Source organism: Entelurus aequoreus, linkage group LG14 (assembly GCF_033978785.1).
Source record: "Entelurus aequoreus isolate RoL-2023_Sb linkage group LG14, RoL_Eaeq_v1.1, whole genome shotgun sequence".
NCBI lineage: Eukaryota > Metazoa > Chordata > Actinopteri > Syngnathiformes > Syngnathidae > Entelurus > Entelurus aequoreus.
Window position 1 is genome coordinate 27992422 of NC_084744.1, and position 23140 is coordinate 28015561.

General features: G+C 38.1%; 2 protein-coding genes across 5 annotated transcripts in view; both read right to left on the reverse strand.

Moving 5' to 3' along the window:
• Window positions 1–2281: 2281 nt before the first annotated feature.
• Window positions 2282–12828, reverse strand: LOC133664575 (zinc finger protein ZFP2-like). Its single transcript, XM_062069303.1, has 2 exons — window positions 12396–12828; window positions 2282–5615 (listed from the first exon to the last, which is right to left on the reverse strand). The coding sequence occupies exons 1-2, from the start codon at window positions 12517–12519 to the stop codon at window positions 4060–4062; spliced, it is 1680 nt and encodes a 559-aa protein (XP_061925287.1). The 5' UTR covers window positions 12520–12828; the 3' UTR covers window positions 2282–4059.
• A 2910-nt stretch (window positions 12829–15738) lies between these two features.
• LOC133664574 (zinc finger protein OZF-like) overlaps window positions 15739–23140 on the reverse strand; it is a 47027-nt gene continuing 39625 nt past the window's right edge. For all 4 annotated transcript variants that reach the window (XM_062069297.1, XM_062069296.1, XM_062069298.1 and 1 more), the window contains 2 exons: window positions 22060–22278; window positions 15739–17833 (listed from right to left, as the gene is read on the reverse strand). In XM_062069297.1, the coding sequence (XP_061925281.1) occupies window positions 16392–17833; window positions 22060–22278 (1661 nt within the window). In that variant the 3' untranslated portion in view covers window positions 15739–16391. The remainder of the gene's footprint in view (window positions 17834–22059; window positions 22279–23140) is intronic.

A 23140-nucleotide genomic window follows, 5' to 3' on the forward strand; every position in this document is an offset into this window, starting at 1 on the left:
AGGGTCTGGCAAAAAGTTAACAGTGTCTTTTACTAACAAAGTGTTTTGGTAGTCCTCAGCCTTTTCCTCCTTCACCTCTTGTTCGCTTTTCTTGGCTTGGACTCCCATTTCCCACGCAGCAAAAGTCCTGGCAGCAAGATCTTTTTTATTTCCGAATGCCTTGAATCCACAACGACGCAAATGGGCTTTCAAGGAGTCAACACTCCTTGTATTAAAGTATTAAAAGTCAACATTCGCTTCCAAATCAACACCACTCTGTAATAAGGAAGCCATTTTCTCGGTTTGTTTATCCCTCTCGACCTTTGACCCGTCAATTGAGAGTCTCGCGAGAACGAGACCACTGAATCCTCCAACAGGTCCATTGACCTTTTATTCTACAAGACGTGGGTTCGATTCTTGGCAACGTCAGTTCCCAATTGTGTTTATCACTGGAAACATTACATTTATTAAAGTAAAGCATTCTGTATTAATTATTTTTAACCAGCTACTAGAAATCAATAGATGGATAATGGAGAGGTTTTGTCAAAAAAAAGAAAAAAAGAATCGCCTAAAACCAAAAATAAAAATGAACTAAATCTCCTCTGTTCTGTACACCATTATCCAAGTGACATTTTATTGTCATCTCCCTAGTTATGCCATTTCCTCAAGGTGACAGAAAAACATGATACAACCTGCCTATCATGTGATTCTACCATGTTGGCAAAATACTAACACACAATATATTTACATATATAACACATAAAACATGGAACTAAAAGTGAACAGTACCCATCCCTACCAGCAAGTGTTGTTTTACTGGAAACTAATTTACGAACACAACTTCATCACACACAATACTCCACTATGGAATTGTTCTTATATTAAAATGAGAACCAAATTAATCTTTGTACAGCTGATGCACTTATTGAGTGATAAAAGTATTTTATTTTTTGAAGATTTCATTAAAGGCCTGCTGAAATGACATTTTCTTATTTAAACGGGGATAGCAGATCCATTCTATGTGTCATACTTGATAATTTCGCGATATTGCCATATTTTTGCTGAAAGGATTTAGTAGAGAACAACGACGATAAAGGTCGCAACTTTTGGTCGCTGATAAAAAAAGCCTTGCCTATATCGGAAGTAGCGTGACGTCACCGGAGGAAGGACTCCTCACATTTCCCCATTGTTTACAATGCAGCGAGAGAGATTCGGACCGAGAAAGCGACGATTACCCCATTAATTTGAGCGAGGATGAAAGATTCGTGGATGAGGAAAGTGAGAGTGAAGGACTAGCGTGCAGTGCAGGACGTATCTTTTTTCGCTCTGACCGTAACTTAGGTACAAGGGTTCATTGGATTCCACACTTTCTCCTTTTTCTATTGTGGATCACGGATTTGTATTTCAAACCACCTCGGATACTATATCCTCTTGAAAATGAGAGTCGAGAACGCGAAATGGACATTCACAGTGACTTTTATCTTCACGACAATACATCGGCGAAGCTCTTTAGCTACGGAGCTAACGTGATAGCATCGGGCTCAAATGCAGATAGAAACAAAATAAATAATCCCCTGACTGGAAGGATAGACAGAAGATCAACAATACTATTAAACCATGGACATGTAACTACACGGTTAATAATTTTCAGCTTGGCGAAGCTTTACAATGCTGTTGTTAACGACGCCATTGAAGCTAACTTAGCTACGGGACGGTGGCGGCGGCGGGCGTTGTAGCTTTCGACGACACCCGGGCCGCCATCAGAGTCGGCAAGAAACATATATTTCCCGAAAGTTACGTGCGTGACATGCACATAGCGACACGCGCGTACGGGCAAGCGATCAACTGTTTGGAAGCCAAAGCTGTACTCACGGTAGCGCGTCTGCTATCCACCTCAAAGTCCTCCTGGTTGTGTTGCTGCAGCCAGCCGCTAATACACCGATCCCACCTACAGCTTTCTTCTTTGCAGTCTCCATTGTTCATTAAATAAATTGCAAAAGATTCACCAACACAGATGTCCAGAATACTGTGGAATTTTGGGATGAAAACAGAGCGTTTTGTATTGTATTCAATGGGTCCGAATACTTCCGCTTCAACCATTGACGTCACGCGCATACGTCATCATACATAGACGTTTTCAAACGGAAGTGTGGCGGGAAATTTAAAATTGCAGTTTATAAGTTAACCCGGCCGTATTGGCATGTGTTGCAATGTTAAGATTTTATCATTGATACATAAACTATCAGACTGCGTGGTCGGTAGTAGTGGGTTTCAGTAGCCCTTTAAGTACGACCTGCAAACAAAGATAATTGCAAAAATTAAAAAGGTTTTCATTCAAAATATTTGAATTACAGTATATAATTTTTTTTAAATTCTTTACTGTATTTTCTCTGGAACAAAAAAAATACTCATAACTTGAAAGTTTCCATTCTTCCAAACGCAAAGGAGTTTATTTTAGTTAAAAAGCCCACTTAAAATCATTTTTAAGATGTTTTGCAATTGATGACACTTGTTCATTCTGTGATAGGGAAACAACATAAACTATTTATTTTATGAAGTAAAGTAAATCTCTGTGGGATGATGTACAATATTGGCTTTTCCCTGACACTTCTAACTTTGATTGATATTGATATAGTTTTGGGGATGTTAAAAAAGAAAAAAAAAAACGTAAAAAATTTTCAAAACACAATAATGGGGATTTTTTTTGTATCCACAAATGTATGTTTGTAAAAACAAAACCATCCTTCCACAAACAATTGAGCCATTTTCTCTCACTTTTATATTGCATAAAGGTCTGGGGACATACATATAAAACAATCACAACACAATCATCATGTTACAAAATAGAATAATAAAGACAATTAATAAAATGGATTATAGAGACCCAACAAATGATTCATAAAATCATATATTTTAAAATTGTATACAAGACAACTGTTCAAATGATCTATGAAGTAAATAATAATATGCTTCCTGAAGTGGTCCAGAAGATGTTTCAGATGTGAACCAGTACATATGTATATCATATAAAGGTGCTAATCTATGGGATCATTAACAATTACAACTATGCAATACTTCAATATTTCAAACACCTATAGAAAACAACATTATAAATACATCTAACATGGTATTATGAATATACTGTATATACAGATAAAATGTTTATTGTATGTAAAATATGTATTGTAGTGTTTACTCTCACCTTTTCAGTCAAATTGTTCTGTACAATGTTTAATAAAAGTACACAATGTTGCATATTATTGCATGTACTTGACTGAAAAAAGCACTAATATAAAATATCTACCGTATTTTTCAGATTATAAATAGCAGTTTATTTTCATAGTTTGGCCGGGGGTGCGCTTTATACTCTGGAGCGATTTATGTGTGAAATTATTAACACATTACCGTAAAATATCAAATAATATTATTTATCTCATTCACGTAAGAGACTAGGCGTATATCAGAATAATTTGAACGGCAACTGACGATGACTCTGACGTAAGCGACGTACCGATAGAAGAGGAAGCGGCGCATTGTCTACCTTTGGAGTTGGCAGAGTTGTTTAGAAGCGACACCGAGGAAGAACATTTTATCGGATTTAGAGATTAGGGGTGACAGATTGTTTGGTAAACGTATAGCATGTGCTATATGTTATAGTTATTTATATGACTCTTACCATAATATGTTACGTTAACATACCAGGCATGTTCTCAGTTCGCTATTTATGCGTCATATAACGTACTTATGCAGCCTGTTGTTCACTATTCTTTATTTATTTTAAATTGCCTTTCAAATGTCTATTCGTGGCGTTGGATTTTATCAAATAAATTTCCCCCAAAAATGCGACGTATACTCCAGTGCGACTTATATATGTTTTTTTTCCTTCTTTATTATGCATTTTCGGCTGGCGCGATTTATACTCCAGAGCGATTTATAATGAGAAAAATACGGTAATCTATCAATGTAGAAGCATATTAAAAAGATTGTTACACAAACAACAATGTCACACATGTTATATGTGCTGATGTTGTTAGAAAGTCAAAATTAAAGTCTTGACAGTTTATTTCAAATCCTGCAGTTTCATTTGCTGCTGCTTTTCTCACCAGCACACTTGTGTTTCTTACACTGGTACTTATGAGAGAATCTTTCACCACACACACTGCAACTAAACACTTTCTCTCCTGGGTGTGTTCTCATGTGTCTGACAAGGTTTGATCGTTCACAAAAGCTTTTGTTGCAGATTGAACAGGAATGTGATTTCTCTCCAGTATGTGTTCTCATGTGTGCTACAAAGTTTGATCGGTCACAAAAGCTTCTGTTGCAGATTGAACAGGAATGTGATTTTTCACCAGTGTGTCTTCTCTTGTGTCTTTTCAAATGTTGACTTTCTGTAAAAGCTTTACCGCAGATTGAACAAGAAAAAGGTTTTTCACCAGTGTGTGTTCGTGTGTGTACTTTCAACCATCGACTTTGTGTAAAGTCTTTACCACAGGTTGAACAAGAAAAAGGTTTTTCACCAGTGTGTGTTCTTGTGTGTCTGGTCAAACATTGATTTTCTCTAAAACCTTTACCACAGGTTGAACAGATAAAAGGTTTTTCACCAGTGTGTGTTCTCATGTGCACTTTCAAATGGTGACCTTGTACAAAACCTTTACTACAGATTGAACATATAAAAGGTTTTTCTCCGGTGTGTATTCTTCTGTGTTTTTCCATACTTGAACTTTGGGCAAAACCTTTACCACAGCTTGAACAGATAAAAGGTTTTTCTCCGGTGTGAGTTCGCATATGTAATTTCAAATTATGGCTAAATACAAAACCTTTATCACATACTGAGCAGGTAAAAGGTTTTTCTCCAGTGTGTCTTCTCATGTGTCTTTTCAAATGACAATGGTATTTAAAAGTTTTGTCACAGTGAGAACATTTCAAGCGGGTGTTGTCAGTGTGACATGTCTTATCATCTTTAGCGTGTTCATCATCAGTGTCAGGAGAGTGTGACGTTGTGTCCTCACTATCTGATAGTGGAGCTAAGAGCTTGTCTGCTTGTGATCCTCCACAGTGGTCTCCATCAGCTTCTGTTGTCATGTGTTGTGTTGAGCTGCTGCTTGGAGGCTCCGCCTCTCTCTTCTCCTCACTTTCACCTTTGACCTCATCATCTTCACTCTTCACAGGGACACCAGTCACTGGGAACTCCTCCAACCATTTAGGCTGACTGATGCTGTGTTCCTCCTCTTCCTCTTTAATGCACGGTGGCTTTTGGTCCTCCTCTACCTCTTTAAAGTAGGGGGTCAGTGGGTCCTCCTCTTCCTTTTTAATGTAAGGGGGCATTGGTTTCTCTTGCTCTTTAAAGTGAGGGGTCAGTGGGTCCTCCTCTTCATTTTTGATGTGTAAGGTCAGTGGGTCCTCCTCTTCATTTTTGATGCGTAAGATCAGTGGGTCCTCCGCTTGCCCTTTCTTGTGAAGGGTGAGGTTAACACTATGGGTCTGTGGCGTCTCGTCTTCCTCTTTAATGTGGGGGGGCTGTGGCTCCTCTCCTCCCTCTTTAATGTGTTGGGAATGTGGTACCTCTTCTTCCTCATGTATGTGGGGGGACTGTGGTTCCTCCTCCTGCTCATGGGGTAGAGATTCTTCTTCAACGTCTGCGGGACAGGAGAAAACAAACATTCTTTAGAAAAGTCCAGCTTTGCTTAGTCACATGATACATTTTCCTGCACCAACATATGATCTCACAATCTAATCAGTTTCCCCTCACAGCAGTCAGGGTACTTCCAGCTGACACATGAAGAAGACCTTCAGAGGAATGCCTTCCCTGGCCAACGACCAATCCACCTTATTCATATAAAAACATCCTAAAAGTAATTCTTACAATCCTTAATGGTAGACGCCATACGTGAAAGTGTGCTGTTCTCCCTCTGAATAAGTCATACACACACAGGAAATACTGTACCACATGCCAGCCTCCACGCAGTAGTACTAGTGATGAGCTCCCCCTGCTGGCGGACAAAAATTACAGTGATTTTCATATTCATCTTTTGAGACATCCATCCATCCATCCATTTTCTACCGCTTATTCCCTTCGGGGTCGCGGGGGGCGCTGGAGCCTATCTCAACTACAATCGGGCGGAAGGCGGGGTACACCCTGGACCAGTCGCCACCTCATCGCAGGGCCAACACAGATAGACAGACAACATTCACACTCACATTCACACACTAGGGCCAATTTAGTGTTGCCAATCAACCGGAGTTACCTCCGGAGTACCCGGAGGGAACCCACGCAGTCACGGGGAGGACATGCAAACTCCACACAGAAAGATCCCGAGGCCGGGATTGAACTCACGACTACTCAGGTCCTTCGTAATGTGAGGCAGACGCACTAACCCCTCTACCACCGTGCTGTCTCTTTAGAGACATGTCTGCTCTAAAAGAAGCATGAGCACAGTCAACATGTTGGCCAAAAAAAGATGACATCTGTTTTGCTTTCATGTAGATAGTGTCGCCACATTTAAACTGGGAAGAAGTAATCAGATTACTGACTACACCTTCGAAAGATAACTTGTTTACCTTACTAATAATAGTAATAATGGATTAGATTAATTTGGTGCATTTCCAAGACACTCAAATTGTGTTAGAGTGCGAACTGAGAAGGCATCATTCATGCAGTCCATACATTCAATGTGGTAAGCTACATTTAATTATAATAACAGCAATAACTAGATGATGCAATTTCTGAAGGAATTGTGTGTGAATGCTCCAATGCTGAAGTTGAACTGAAATGCTGACAGAATGTAGTATGAAAGTAAGAATAGTTTGAATGTTGGAATGGTTTGAATGTTGAAGAGTTTGAATTTCCTGGAAAACCGGAATTTGGTTTGGAACTTGGGAAAGTGTTAGTTTGAATGTCCAGGATGAGTGGACTACGTTGATGTTGGAATGGTTTGAATAGGTTGGAAAATGTGGGAATTGTGCAACTTGGACGAATGTCACTCCGGTGGGTGTACGGATGTGTCGAAGGTACGTAGACACAGAAAACTCCCCCACAAGCATGTTTGTGTGATTGAGAGAAATATTTTAAAGTCAATGTCCAGAGGTATTAAAACATTAGTCAACCAAACAAACAAACGGTCAATGAAAATGAAGGCAAAAACTTTGCAGTCATGGATACACTGTCTGTGTGTTTATTTTCCCCAGCTGCGGCTCTCAAACTGCATACAAAAGGTCTTCTAAAGTCTGGTCCGAAAACGTAAAAAAGAGCTGCCTCAATTTAACACAAATAAAGCGGGTTTGAGGGCCCAAATGTTGCTATTCTTTTGTGACTGTAGGCGTGTAGTCCTTATGTGACATCATCACGTCATGTTCATGAGGAAGCTGAGCTTGTTTCATACACGACTCCCCTAAGCCGTCTCCACTCCAACACGCACGAGCAGCTAACTTGGCTAACATTAGCAGGTCTGATGATGCACCGCACGTGACCTACGGTGGCCTAAGATGGACAAACAAGACAATTCTCACAAGTGCACAACTCTTCTTCTCTGACCTTCTCAAAGTAATAATCTAATCAATAATCACTGAACTCAACAAAAAAACAAGGCATATTATTTCAACAATGACTTACGGAGTCACAGAATTGGCTAATATAACAAAATCTGCTGTTCATTGCAGAATATCAGGGAAATTGACATAAATGTAAGAGAAGTGTTGTCATTGTGAGGAGAAGCAACATTTGTTAGGGAAAAGAATGCCCTGCCGGTAAGGTGAATTCAGGTGTACTGGAGAGGAAGCTACGCCAGATAGTCGAACCTCGGATTCAGGAGGAACAGTGTGGTTTTTGTCCTGGTCGTGGAACTGTGGACCAGCTCTATACTCTCGGCAGGGTCCTTGAGGGTGCATGGGAGTTTGCCCAACCAGTCTACATGTGCTTTATGTACTTGGAGAAGGCATTCGACCATGTCCCCCGGGAAGTCCTGTGGGGAGTGCTCAGAGAGTATGGGGTAACGGACTGTCTGATTGTGGCGGTCAGCTCCCTGTATGATCAGAGCTTGGTCCGCATTGCCGGCAGTAAGTCGGAGACGTTTCCAGTGAGGGTTGGACTCCGCCAAGGCTGCCCTTTGTCACCGATTCTGTTCATAACTTTTATGGATAGAATTTCTAGCCGCAGTCAGGGCGTTGAGGGTATCTGGTATCCGGGAGGAGCTCAAAGTAAAGCCGCTGCTCCTCCACATCGAGAGGAACCAGATGAGGTGGTTCAGGCATCAGGTCAGGATGCCACCCGAACGCCTCCCTAGGGAGGTGTTTCGGGCACGTCCCACTGGTAGGAGGCCACGGGGAAGACCCAGGACACGTTGGGAAGACTATGTCTCCCCGGCTGGCCTGGGAACGCCTCGTGATCCCCCGGGAGGAGCTGGACGAAGTGGCTGGGGAGCGGGAAGTCTGGGCTTCCCTGCTTAGGCCGCTGCCCCCGCGACCCGACCTCGGATAAGCGGAAGAAGATGGATGGAAAATAATGTGTTCTGGACCACTCATTCATCCTTTAAACTCACAATTGTCTTTGAGGCGGTCATTCGAAATAGTGACTAAACTACGAAACTAAAGCTAGCAAGGAAAATCCATACACCCACAATACATCTCAGCTGCTTGTGTTGTTGTTGTGAACGACATCGTCCATGTTGGAATAATGTACAAACAGGACAGCAGTCGCACACATCAAGCTGAGAACAGCAACACACTTCCCCCTTCACAATGATAGGTCTGACTGCTCTAACAAAATAAAGGTTTCAAAAAAAGCACCTTACACAAGCATAACGAACTTATTGATGCATTTACACAATTATTATGCTTTGACCCAAAGTACGGGTCAAAATTGCCCAAAGATGTATTGCACAAATAAATTTGAGCGATTCTGCATTTAATTAACAAACATTTTATACATTTGTATTTGACACAAAAAGCACACACTTAAATGGTAGTAAAATAAGTGTAAAAGGTAAAAAATTTAACTAAAAACAATTAAAACAAAAAACTTAATTTTATTGCTTTTTTTATATTGCCATTATTATTTAAATAAATTTTTACTATTATTTTACTTGTTGTGGTTTATTCGTTAATAACTAATATCCGGTTTGAGTTGATTTTTGGCATTAAAATAAATACCAGTGTTTTTAAATTAAAGAATAATTGTGTAATTCATCGTGATTACAATATGAATCACAATGATTATTATTTTTGCCATTATGGTCCAGCCCTAACTGTACCCTTTTTAAACAACAGAGGGTGTAAAAACACAATCTATTCTAAATGTTCCATTAACTCAAGTTTATCTTTAAAGCATCTGAAGGATATAAAAATAATTATATGCAGCGCTCGAATTTTACCGCGGCATAAGCCGCGACCACCCTTGTCATTTGCCGTAACGCCCAAAAAATTGACCAACATTTGCAGCAAAAACATGTCATGACCGCTCTTGACTTTTTACTTGTTAATGGACGTGGGATGTAACAGTAAACGGTATAATGATAATTTGCGATAATTCCCGACGGTTAGTAATACCGTTTAATTTTTTTAATGACAGAAAAACCGCCATTTATTCATGCATTTTCGGCAACACAAAGTCAGGCGCATGCGCACTAGCATTGTTTGGCTTGATAATCATGGCAGACCAACGACACAGACTTTGCTGTGGAGATTTCCCCTCGGAGTCAATGTAGCCAAGCGCTTGGTTTACCCTCATTTTCCCTCACTTGTCGAAATGCGTTTAAGAGACACTGCTGTGTTTGGATGGAGACAGGTGTGGACAATATTGGAGACACTTGTATACAGCGAAGGAGACAACTATTTGATGTTTTGCAGCAGGAGATGTGTCGTAAACGTTGTCACAACTTGTTTATAAAGTATTTACTTTGTTTACTGGGATGTTCACTCCTCCTTTATTTAACTGTATCAGTGTTCAAATAACATCAATAATAGCTCAAATGTTTTGTCATCTCATTGAATTGAACGCAGACGGTTAAGATTGTTTATTCGATGTGAGAAGTATCACTCCGTTTTTTTTGTTGGCCAAACTGTTGTACTGAAACACTAGGGAGGCGTTGGAGAAGAACACAGCTTGTTTATTAAGACTTAATCTTCATTAGCCAAACTGCTTTGTGTTTTATTTTGATATCAAAAAGTAAACACCAGGTTTTGTTTACATTACATGTGTCTTTTTTCATGTCACTTCAAAAATAATTCATGTGACATCATTTTGTTAATGTGTTATTGTGTATAGTTAATTCCTATACGACATATTTCTGCTCAAACTCATAATGAATCTGTCCCAATACATAATTTACATGATGTACATAACTTTAAAAAAAATAAAATACAATTTCAAAATGCTCCCGTTGACTCCATTGTTAGAATTAGGATAGTTAAGATTTTGCTAACGTTTGTTTAGGACTTGGAATGCATAAAAAATAAAAAACATGTTATTGTCTTACATATGGATTGAGAATGATAGGCAAAAAAAAAAAATCAGATCCCCTTTGATAATTTTTCTACATCCTGTGAACGGGTGGATGCTGTGGTGAAAGTAAGAAAATAAATACATGTTGGGAAAATGCAAATTTTAGCAAAAATGGCTGGCAAACTTTTTAAAACCTGGTTAAAGATTGTTGGTAGTAAACCCAGAGAGGCATGTGTATGTTGTAAAATTATGTTAGAATTAGCTTTATTATTTGGGTTTAGGGGGCCCGGCCCAGCTCTCACTTCTTCCACCACCAGTGTTGGGACTAACGCGTTACTTTAACGCCGTTAGTTTCTGCGGTAACTATTACTCAAACGCGTTATTTTTTTATAATTCAGTAACTCAGTTACCGTTACTACATGATGCGTTACTACATAAAAAATAACGTAAAATAACGCAGTATCGGCTACAAACAGAAGATCTGAATGTGTTTTATTGGAGCGCTGCGGTGTCGTCCTTCTGAATCTCTTTTGTCACAAGCCGGAGGCGCGCTCTGTGTGTGTCTGGGTGTGGGAAAGGAGGGAGGGGAGTGCGCAGCAGCATTCGTGAGGGAGGGGCGGAGACATAGAGAGCGAGAGAGTTATGATAAACGCGCATGCGTCGCCAGGCTCTGCTTTTTATCGATAGATTTCCATCCATCCATTTCCTACCACTTGTCCCTTTTTGGGATCACAGGGGGTGCTGGAGCCTATCTCAGCTGCATTCGGGCGGAAGGCGGGGTACACCCTGGACAAGTCGATTTATCAGATTTAATTTTTTATTATCTATAGCAGGGGTGTCAAAAGTGTGCCCCGGAGGCCATTTGCGGCCCACAGCTAATGTTTTAAAGGCCCACAGCACATTCTAAAAATACTATTAAAATACACAAAAACATAACAAAAGTGAAATAAAAAAGCTTAAAGGTGAAATGTAATTTAGAAAAAGTTGCAATGTTGACTAATAAAACAAAGCTGTTTTTTTCTTCTTTCAAACTGTCATTGCTCTAAACATAATATTGAATCAAAATCAATGTTATTATCAATTTTAGTACACACACTCTGTCAATGCTCTTATATACTCTTTCATTCTAGACTTCTAGAGTGTTTGATTATCACATCACTCTAAATGTATAGACTATAAAGTTCACAAACATAAAGAGGGATCCTAGTGGGCCAGGCCAATCTTTCCTTATCTCTAAACTAAAACTGGGGAAATGCGTAGAGTGTTCTGGGCTTCAGACATGATTTTATTTCAGAATTCCTTGAGAGAAAAAAACGCCTGGTTAGGCTTTGTGTATGTAAAGTTAAAGTACTTCCTTGGTTTACAGCTATGTTGTTATTATGCTATTTGTTACTTATGTATGTTATGTTGCAGCTATTTAAAATAGTTGTGTCAATTGGTTCTGGCCTGAAATAAATTGGCCCTTTGAAACATATCTTTGTCTTTGTGTGTTGTATGTAGACCACATTGCTTAGCAGAGTTCAGTGATGCAAATGCATGTCAAGTTGATCAACAGATTGTATTATTCTGCAGTGCAATAACAGTACTGAAATGAAGGCTAAAAGGGCATTAATGGGAGCTTTAAAACAGAAGAAGAAGAAAACAAGTAGCTAAAGTTACTTTTCACAGTACGCATTACTTTTTGGTGTAAGTAACTGAGTTACTTTTGAAATAAAGTAACTAGTAACTGTAACTAGTTATTGGTTTTCAGTAACTAACCCAACACTGTCCACCACTGACAGTTTATTGTACAAATGGACTAGGATATGGAACTCATCTTTCGTAGTTAAATTCGAAAGAACACCGACAACCACGTGGTTGCAAGACCACGTTGCATCATCCTCACAAGATCACCCAACTTCTTATACACAATATATTTGAGAATAGTGTTATTAATCAAATATAAAGTTAGTAAACATGTGAGCGTAAAAAGAAACCGAACCTGTTCTGTGTAACACAATTTGAGGCTCCTTGAAAACAGCGTCCTGTAGTTGATGTTGTCGCTCCTTCTCCTCTTTTGTTGGACAAAGTTCCTCCTCATACTTTGCTATCGTTCTTTCGCACATTTTCACACAATCACAACACTTTACACTCACATTTGATCTCTACTTAGCGATGTGTTGATAACGTCCGCGTCTCTTTGTTAGCAGCTAACAAGCTAAGCTAACTAGCGAGCTAAGCTAACTAACAAGATAGCAGGAGAAGCGGCACAGTGCTTCTAGCGCATGGAGGCAACGTTATTCTTACATAATGAATCAAATGTGTATTGTATACGCCGTAAATATTTCAAACTGGATAACAAATAATAAGACTGGCTTATTAGCGTCCTGCACACTTCTTTCTCCGTCGATGTGCTTTCACGACAGTTAGCACACTTGACGTTACAAGGCAGTACTGCGCTGTTCTCCCGCCTTCTGTTTACCCCGGAAGCTGGGCATGACGTCAGAGCCAAGTGGACGAAGAGAAAACACAGACGCTATTGCTCGCGATTTACAGAGGATATATATCATAAGGGTTCTAGATAGGCACCGTCAGCTTACGACAATTAATTTGCACTGTATCATAGCTACATGAATGGCGCTTCCAATAAAAAACGCGTGAAAATCAGTCAAGTATTGAGAAAGTGATCCTGTCACGAGATGGAGTTGTTGACCGGTGTAAGATGGCGGCCCTCCAGCTCCTCAGGTCGATGCGGCATCTCTATATAAGATATTGCCTGCTGTGACTGTTACCATGCTTTTCTTTTCTGTAATATTTATTTGAATAACAATGTGATATAAAAGAGTGTCTTGTTTTAAAAATAATACATTCAAAGTATATCAAACAAACCTTTAATGATGGGGTTCAGTGGCGCCCCCGTGCGACATTCATTGCAATGACAAGAGTGAAAGTGGTAGAAATTGTAGCGATATTACAACCTGATTTTTCAATTCTACCCTTCCACGTGTTTTTATTGTTTTTCCCTTTTACTCCTGGGTAATCTATTTTTTTATACAAAACATTAATAAAACATTCAAATATCACAGAACGTGATGTCGCAGGAGCTCTGTCATAAAAACAAAAAGGAAGTCCAGGAAGTGACGTACTCTTCGCGCATGCGTGGATGGATCGTGTCGTGATTTAATTTCAATTTTTAAAAACTGTCAAGCATTTGCTCTAATCTACAAAAATCTATTTCTTAAAGTGAAAACCAAATTCTCACTTTGGGTTAATGATTTCAATTTATTAATTCAATCTTGGAAGATTGTACAAAGTACAAAAAACAGTTGAATTATTATATCTATTGGAATAATTTAGGTAGTTTTAAATAAGCACCTTTAAACACAAGTTTATTATTTATTTAATTTATATATATATATATATATATATATATATATATATATATATATATATATATATATATATATATATATATATATATATATATATATATATATATATATATATATATATAATATATATATATAATATATATATAGACATATATATATATGTATATATATATATATATGTATATATATATATATATATATATATATATATATATATATATATATATATATATATATAGATATATATATATATACATATATATATATATATGTCTATATATATATATATATATATATATATATCTATATATATATATATATATAGATATATATATATATATATATATTTAAATCTTATTCATATGGTCTCTAATATTTACTTTTACATTTTTTTAGAAGGTTTTGTTTGTAGGAGGATTGTATTTAATGTGATGTATTTTATATTCCTGAGTAAAATATTGAAAAAACATTGACTCATATGGTGTTAAATGTACCTTAATGTGTCTATACATTGTTTATGTATGTTTAATTGTTCAATAAAAAAAATAAAAAAAATACTCAAATGTAGAACTTGTAGGCAAATAAACTCTTATATTAACATAAATAATGTTGAAGTCATATTACATGACATAATATCAATATGTATATTAAATATAATTTCAATAGTTGGCAAGTAAACAAAATGCATTTGCCATACCTAATTGTATTATATCAAATATAATTCAACCCCACACAATACAACATATATTCACACTTTGTTATGTGAAACTATTTTACACAAACTTACATTCAATTATAATAATGATTATAATATAATAAGGCATATAACAATGTGTGTTCTGGATCTAAATTAATTCGTGGAAAATAAATTGTTAAACAATTAATCTTTTTAGTGAGGTAGCATCTTCTATTTTTCACCCAAAAACAAATCTACTTAGGTGTACAAATAAAGTCTTACTTATTAATTGTATCACATTTTAATTCAACCTTATTGAGCATATTAACAAGATTGTGTAACACAAACAACAACATGTTACGTTAGAAAATGTGCCGAGTATGAAAAATGTCATTTTCTCTTCCTCTTTTTGGTTGGGGGGCTGTGTCTCCTCCTGCTAGGACACAAGAAGAAAAAACAAAATAATTACAATGATTGTTAGCTTCATTTTTGGAAATATTTGTATGTCTGGTCTAAAGTACAGGCATGTGAGCACTCATTGAGAAAAAAAAGACGGAAATTTAGAAAAAAAGAGATACATTTCTATTAGCGGGAAGTGCTGCCACGCAAACTCCAAATGTTTAAAAAAAAAAAAAAGACTGCATTTCTACAATATATTTTACATTAAGATTTATTCTCATCTACCAACCCCTTTTGGCTGTCTTTTTCACACATACATGTCCCATGTAATGTACCACATAGCTTTTACGAGATCATTTAATATCACTGATAATCCATCCATCTTCTTCCGCTTATCCGATGTTGGGTCGCGGGGGCAGCAGCCTAAGCAGGGAAGCCCAGACTTTCCTCTCCCCAGCCACTTCGTCCAGCTCTTCCCGGGGGATCCCGAGGCGTTCCCAGGCCAGCCGGGATACATAGTCTTATCAGTATAACTTTTTCAACCAATATCATGTTGATATCATGGCAGTCAGTGGAGCACTTACTTTTACACTTCCGCACAATGTTTGTCACTTCCTGCTCATTCCCTGACATGGGAAGGAGAATGGCTGGACACACGACACATTGTGCTACAATAATACTTCCATAATGATCCAGCACTGACAGAAGGGCAGGGCTGGCATAAAAAGAAGCCTGACTGGCAACTTGGAACAGGTGTGCCCAGATTGCCTGTTAGAGACAGGTGAACCAATTGACTAGTTAAAAAAAGACTTGTATTTTAAAAAACATCTCAACGAATCAGACCATTGTTTATAAAAAAAAAACTATTTTATTCTACAAGGTCACATGCAAAGGATACAACGCTGGTTTCAAATTGTTAGTACAAACAAAAATGCCTATCTTACAAAAGGTGTGCATAATTATATTGTATAGTGTATAAGTACAAGTAGTAGGACCACTGGCACCATCATGGTGGAGACTTGTTTTGGAGACAGCAAGCCTGTGAAGGGGCACACTGAACCATAATATAATAATCACTTCTTAAATATTAGCAGAAGTACAAATTGATGTGTTAGTACACAACAAAAATATTAGTAAGAATGAATAATAAATATAAACTGTTGTGTGGATGTTGTTTTCCAGGATGTGTAACTAAGAAACATATTTATATGTTTGCTATTGAAGTAATTCAAAAGTAACAAAGTGATTTGGAGTTTGTTTGATTGTCATTTAGTTGGAATCAAAACAAAAACAAGTATAGTCAGATGCTACTGAAACTTTCAGGACATGTCAGAAATGGGATAAGGAACAAGTGATTACATTTTGGTGTTGATCCTGATCATCATTTGGATTCAGCCTTCTTTTGAAGGATTCTTAACTACTGGGAGATTTGGCCTGGTGGAGGTCTGCGGAGCACAGTTCTACTTTACTGCTGCTGCTCTCACCAGCACACTTGTGTTTGTTAAATTGGTACTCATGCGAGAATCTTTCATCAAACACTGCAACTAAACACTTTTTCTTCAGCGTGTATACTAATGTGCTTTTTCAAATTTTGACTTCGTGCAAAACTTGAATCACACACAGAACAAGAAAACGGTTTTTCTCCAGTGTGTGTTCTTGTGTGCTCTTTCATATTTTCCTTTCTTGTAAAAGATAAGCCACAGATTGAACAAGAAAAAGGTTTTTCACCTGTGTGTGATCTCATGTGTCTTTTCAAATTTTCACCATGGACAAAAGTTGAATTACACACAGAACACTTAAAAAGGTTTTCCCCAGTGTGTCTTTTCAGGTGTTTTTTCAAATCTTGACTTCGTGCATACCTTGAATTACACACAGAACACGAAAAAGGTTTTTCCCCGGTGTGTGTTCTTGTGTGCTCTTTCATATGTTCCTTTCTTGTAAAAGATAAGCCACAGATTGAACAGGAAAAAGGTTTTTCTCCAGTGTGTATTCTCATGTGTGTTTTCAAGTTGCTCTTGTGTACAAAACCTGTTCCACACACTGAACAGGAAAAAGGTTTAACTCCAGTGTGTGTTCTCATGTGTTTTTTCAAACTTGCACTCTGTGTAAAAAATACACCACAAACTGAACAAGAAAAAGGTTTTTCTCCTGTGTGCGTTCTCATGTGGGTTTTCAAATTTTCACCTCGGACAAAACTTGAATTACACACAGAACACTTAAAGAGGTTTTCCCCAGTGTGTCTTTTCAAGTGTAATTTCAAACATTGACTTCGTGCATACCTTGAATCACACACAGAACACGAAAAAGGTTTGTCTCCTTTGTGTGTTCTTGTGTGATCTTTCATATTGTCCTTCCTTGTAAAAGATAAGCCACAGATTGAACAAGAAAAGGGTTTCACTCCAGTGTGTATTCTCATGTGTCTTTTCAGATGACTATGGTATTTGAAGGTTTTGTCACAGTGAGAACATTTGAAGTGAGTGTTGTCAGTGTGACATGTCTTATCATCTTTAGAGTCTTCATCATCAGTGTCAGGAGAGTGTGACGTTGTGTCCTCACTATCTGATAGTGGAGCTAAGAGCTTGTCTGCTTGTGATCCTCCACAGTGGTCTCCATCAGCTTCTGTTGTCATATGTTGTGTTGAGCTGCTGCTTGGAGGCTCCGCCTCTCTCGTCTCCTCACTTTCACCTTTGACCTCATCATCTTCACTCTTCACAGGGACACCAGTCACTGGGAACTCCACCAGTCCTTCAAGATGCTCGCCCTCCTGACTGATGCTGTGTTCCTCCTCTTCCTCTTTAATGTGGGGGATCAATGAGTCTTCCTCTTCCTTTTTACAGGGAAGGGTCTGTGTTAAAGAGGAAAAGGAGACGCCAGAGGGTCCGTGGCGCCTGGTCTTCCTCTTTGATGGATCCTCCTTCACCATCCTGAAGCTACACTCCTGTTTTTCAGGCAGAAGTTGTTCTTTACAGATGTCTGTAGGACACAAAATGACAAACATCCTTGAGAAATGTCCAGATTTGATCAGTCACATGAGTTTACATGTACTTAAAATAACAAATTATTATATGAATTGGCCTGAAAACAACCACACTGCTCTTTACAACATTATTCAAAGGAAAATAAGACCACTTTTTATGAGGGGTGGGCAATATGGCCTTAATATCTATATTGCGATTTCTCTTATATCTAATTTGAGTTTCCTCAGTTTGTTCAGAGTGTGTTCATTTTGTGAGTTAGCATAGGCTATTTCTATATTTTTTATTTCATTTTCAAGTTCCTGCTCTAGTAAATGTTCCTTTTTTTTTGTATGACGAATAAGAAATAATTTTTCCTTGCATAACTACTTTCGCCGTCTCCCAGAGAACGCACGCCGTGATTTCTGGTTGATGATTAAAATCTAAAAAATCTGTCCATTCTTTCTCAAAATAGTTGAGGAAGTCTGGGTCCTTTAGTAATGATGTATTAAGTCTCCATTGTTTTATAGGTGCAGTGATAGTTTTGTTAGTGAGGGAAAGTGAGACAGGTGCAGTGTTTCCCATAAACTGCCAAGATACCTGTGGCGGTGGGGGCGTGGCTATGGGCGTGGTCACCATGACATCATCGAGTTATTTGCATAATTTACTACAATGATATGATTTTCTCTAAAAAGGCTCAAAAAATGTATACTTACTAATTAATAATAACAGTTTTGTTTTAAACGTCCATCCATCCATCCATTTTACAATATAATTACAACACTTTATGTACATATTTATATACAGATTTGAACAATAAGTTATTCACTGAAATATATTTATTAATTGTGGTTCTTACAAAAAATATATCTTATAAAATATAAAAGCTAAAATGTCTCTTAAAGCTCTGCCCCTTTAATTAGTGCATACTAAATAATTTAACTTTAGCCTACTACTACAACCATATTATTTACCAGCAACATAAAGTGAAACAGAGGCAGAGGTGTCCTGCCACAGTCAGTAACAGATAAACATAAAACAGTAGTGGTCAAATACAAATAAGGCAACAAGAGAAGTATCCTACACTTCTCTTTTGTAAAGTAAATCTGAACAGCCTATATGGGCATCTACATCAACTATATGATTTGCCTGAGAAGCTGGACAGGACAAAAAAAAAAAAAATTATTTGTGGCGGACGTAATTCTTTCGCAAATAAATTAATGTGTGGGAAACACTGAGGTGCATGGTCACTGATGATGATAAGATGGATGTGAATGTTTGAGATGTCAGATAAAATTTAGCTACTAGTTAAAAAGTAATCAATGCGAGAGAATGAGTGGTGAACTGGGGAAAAATAAGTGTATTCCCTAAGAGTGCGGTGATAAGAACGCCAGGCATCGCAAAGACCATAATCATGCATATATTGCTTAAGTATTACCACTGACTGAGACTCACGGTGACTCCCAGTCACTCTGGACCCATCTATATTTTTGATAGAGATTTTGATAGAATTTAATACATTCTAAGGCCAGCGTGGGTCGGTTGGTAGAGCGGCCGTGCCAGCAACTCGATGGTTCCAGGTTCGATCCTAGTCACTGCCGTTGTGTCCTTGGGCAAGGTACTTTACCCACCTGCTCCCAGTGCCACCCACACTGGTTTAAATGTAACTTAGATCATGGGTTTCACTATGTAAAGCGCTCTGAGTCACTAGAGAAAAGCGCTAAATAAATATACTTCACTTAAAAGGGAACCTCACTTTTTTTAAAGGCCTACTGAAATGAATTTTTTTTATTCAAACGGGGATAGCAGGTCCATTCTATGTGTCATACTTGATCATTTCGCGATATTGCCACATTTTTGCTGAAAGGATTCAGTAGAGAACATCGACGATAAAGTCCGCAACTTTTGGTCGCTGATAAAAAAAGCCTTGCCTGTACCGGAAGTAGCGTGACGTCGCAGGTTGAAAGGCTCCTCACATTTCCCCATAGTTTACACCAGCAGCGAGAGCGATTCGGACCGAGAAAGCGACGATTACCCCATTAATTTGAGCGAGGATGAAATATTCGTGGATGAGGAACGTGAGAGTGAAGGACTAGAGTGCAGTGCAGGACGTAGCTTTTTTCGCTCTGATCATAACTTAAGTAAAAGGGCTCATTGGATTCCACACTTTCTCCTTTTTCTATTGTGGACCACGGATTTGTATTTTAAACCACCTCGGATACTATATCCTCTTGAAAATGAGAGTCGAGAACGCGAAATGGACATTCACAGTGACTTTTATCTCCACGACAATACATCGGTGAAGCTCTTTAGCTACGGGGCTAACGTGATAGCATCGTGCTTAAATGCAGATAGAAACAAAAGAAATAAGTCCCTGACTGGAAGGATAGACAGAAGATCAACAATACTACTATCAGGAGACACCGAACCAAACACTGGACCTGTAACCACACAGTTAATGCTGTGCCGCCTATCGAAGCCTAGCAATGCTGTTGCTAACGATGCCATTGAAGCTAACTTAGCTACAGGACCTCGTCAGAGCTATGATAAAAACATTAGCGCTCCACCTATGCCAGCCCTCATCTGCTCATCAACACCCGTGCTCACCTGCGTTCCAGCGATCGACGGCGCGACGAAGGACTTCACCCGATCATCGATGCGGTCGGCGGCTAGCGTCGGATAGCGCGTCTGCTATCCAACTCAAAGTCCTCCTGGTTGTGTTGCTGCAGCCAGCTGCTAATACACCGATCCCACCTACAGCTTTCTTCTTTGCAGTCTTCATTGTTCATTAAACAAATTGCAAAAGATTCACCAACACAGATGTCCAGAATACTGTGGAATTTTGCGATGAAAACAGAGCTGTTTGTATTAGATACAATGTGTCCCAATACTTCCGCTTCAACCATCGACGTCACGCGCATACGTCATCATACATAGACGTTTTCAACCGGAAGTTTCCCGGGAAATTTAAAATTGCACTTTATAATTTAACCCGGCCGTATTGACATGTGTTGCAATGTTAAGATTGCATCATTGATATATAAACTATCAGACTGCGTGGTCGGTAGTAGTGGCTTTCAGTAGGCCTTTAAATGTATTTTGCCTATCAAGAACACACGTTTATTCTTTTTTATGCATTCTAAATAGTAAATAAATGCAATTAAAAGTCTGCTTACAATAGAGGGTATTAGAGTCGCACTATTCTGCCTAAAAAGAACTTAAAATGCATCCAAACACCTCAAATAATACGTATGTTTGCTCATTAGTGCATTCATTTCAAAAACGCATCACAACGTTCGCTTTTTTTTTTAACATCGCTGAATATTACACACTGCAGACTTCCTGAGAGCCAACAAACATAATAAAACATCACTTACTGAACAAGGTCTGCTGTCACCATGACACAGACTAATAGAATCTGGCTATATTCCCGTTTGGATAAAGAATGATTCATAATCATCGCACAGAAAAGGGGGGACGAAGCCAAGCGTCTTTTCATGTCTAAATTGGCTGTCTAACGGTACCAAAGTGCAGTGCAATATATTTATCTGTACAGTAATCTATTTATTTATATCTGCACCTTATTGCTCTTTTATCCTGCACTACCATGAACTAATGCAACGAAATGTTGTTCTTATCTGTACTGTAAAGTTCAAATTTGAATGACAATAAAAGGAAGTCTAAGTCTAAGTTTGTCAAGAGTACGTCCTCATCCTTCTACTATCCAGGTGAGAGGCACAATTCATAATCTGGAATAATCTTTCACCAGCACCGAGGCGAGGAAGGAGCTCACCAGCCGGTGATGTCATCATAGGCACACAAGCTATAAATAGTTTGTCTGCGTTAGCACTTATAATAACAATATCACTAATACTTGGTTGGTATTCAAGCCACGAAATGCAAATGGAGTATTGTTGGCACTTTTTAGATGGTTATAGAGGACCTCCCATTGGCTCCATTGCAAGTGGACTTTTATTTACATTTAGGAGTTAGAATGTGATTTTTTTTTTAAAAATCCATCGTCATGTCTTTTGTAAAGATTGTGAACGATAGAAAAAATTCCCCCAAAAAGTGCAGTTCCCCTCTAAATTCCAATGATTAGATTTAAGACTTGAAGTCTATGAGCATGAAGTGATGGAGCCTACTTGGATGAGAGGACAAACGTCTTCTAAGACAAACTGAACAGTCCAGTTGTGATGGATTGAATGCCCTGAGAATAAAATGATATGTGGATGTTGTGCTTACTTGGACTGTGATGAAGCTGTGAGGACTCAGGTGGTTTGTCTTCATGCTCTTCAGTCTTCACAGAGACAACAGTCAGTGGAAACTTGGTGAGATCAGCCTCCTCCTGCCCGAGAAGACACTCTTCCTCCTGAGTGATCCACACTTCCTCCTCTTCCTCTTTCATGTGGGGGGGCTGTGGATCCTCCTCTTCCTCTTTAATGTGAGGGGGCTGCTGGACGTCTGTTGGGTGAATAAGTAAATAAGATAAAGAGAGAAGAGAAATAGTTTTTGACTGACACTGTTAACACAATGACATAATTTGTGTTGTTTCGTGTGTTGTGTTAAAAGCATGTAGCAAAACAACCAATAAAAATGGGAAATACCTCTGTTTGTCCTAAAATCTATTCAAAAGTGGTACAGTGAGTACAAAAACAGACTTGGAAATTTGATGGGGGGCAATTAGAAACATTTTTATAAGTACTAGGCAGCATTGATTGAGGCATTCTTAACTTTACACTCACTGATGTAAAGTGTGTAAATATTTTATTCTGTATACGGTCTATTACACCTACTCTTTATCACAAAACTTAACCATAATCTTTTAATGACATAGTCATTACCGTAACTTCCAATATCATGGAAATAAAACAAATCTAATTCCAAAATCTCTTATATGGTATGTTTTTGTGATCATGCAAAATACTTTTTTGTGGTCATTTTGTTGGCTGGGCCAAAAGGAACTTTTACCAAAACATGTTTTACTATGTGCTGTTTTATGGAGTATCTCCATCAACAATTCCTCTTTAGGAATTGGAGACATGCTGAAGGAAAGTCCGTCACTTTTATGTTCTTTTAATAAATCAAGTGTTGACTACTTTGGTTATTGAAAATAAATGTTTACTTTTACTCAATGCTGCATGTAGGTCAGAATTAGGAAATGAAATTATAACTTTAATTAGATTTGATTATAGTATAAAAATGTATTTAGTGACTGTGTGAGTTTTGTGTAAACATGTTGATACAGGTTTACATCTTCTTGGGGAGTGGAATACAAATATGTCCCGAAAGTATGCACCCATTTTTAAAACCTTCACTAAGCTGT

Excerpts from the sequence above, each read along its gene's own strand:
- LOC133664575 (XM_062069303.1), bottom strand. The coding sequence starts at position 12,519 with ATGTGCGAAAGAACGATAGCAAAGTATGAGGAGGAACTTTGTCCAACA. Across the intron at positions 5,616-12,395 it reads AATTGTGTTACACAGAACAG|ACGTTGAAGAAGAATCTCTA; the intron begins GTTCGGTTTCTT and ends CCTGTCCCGCAG.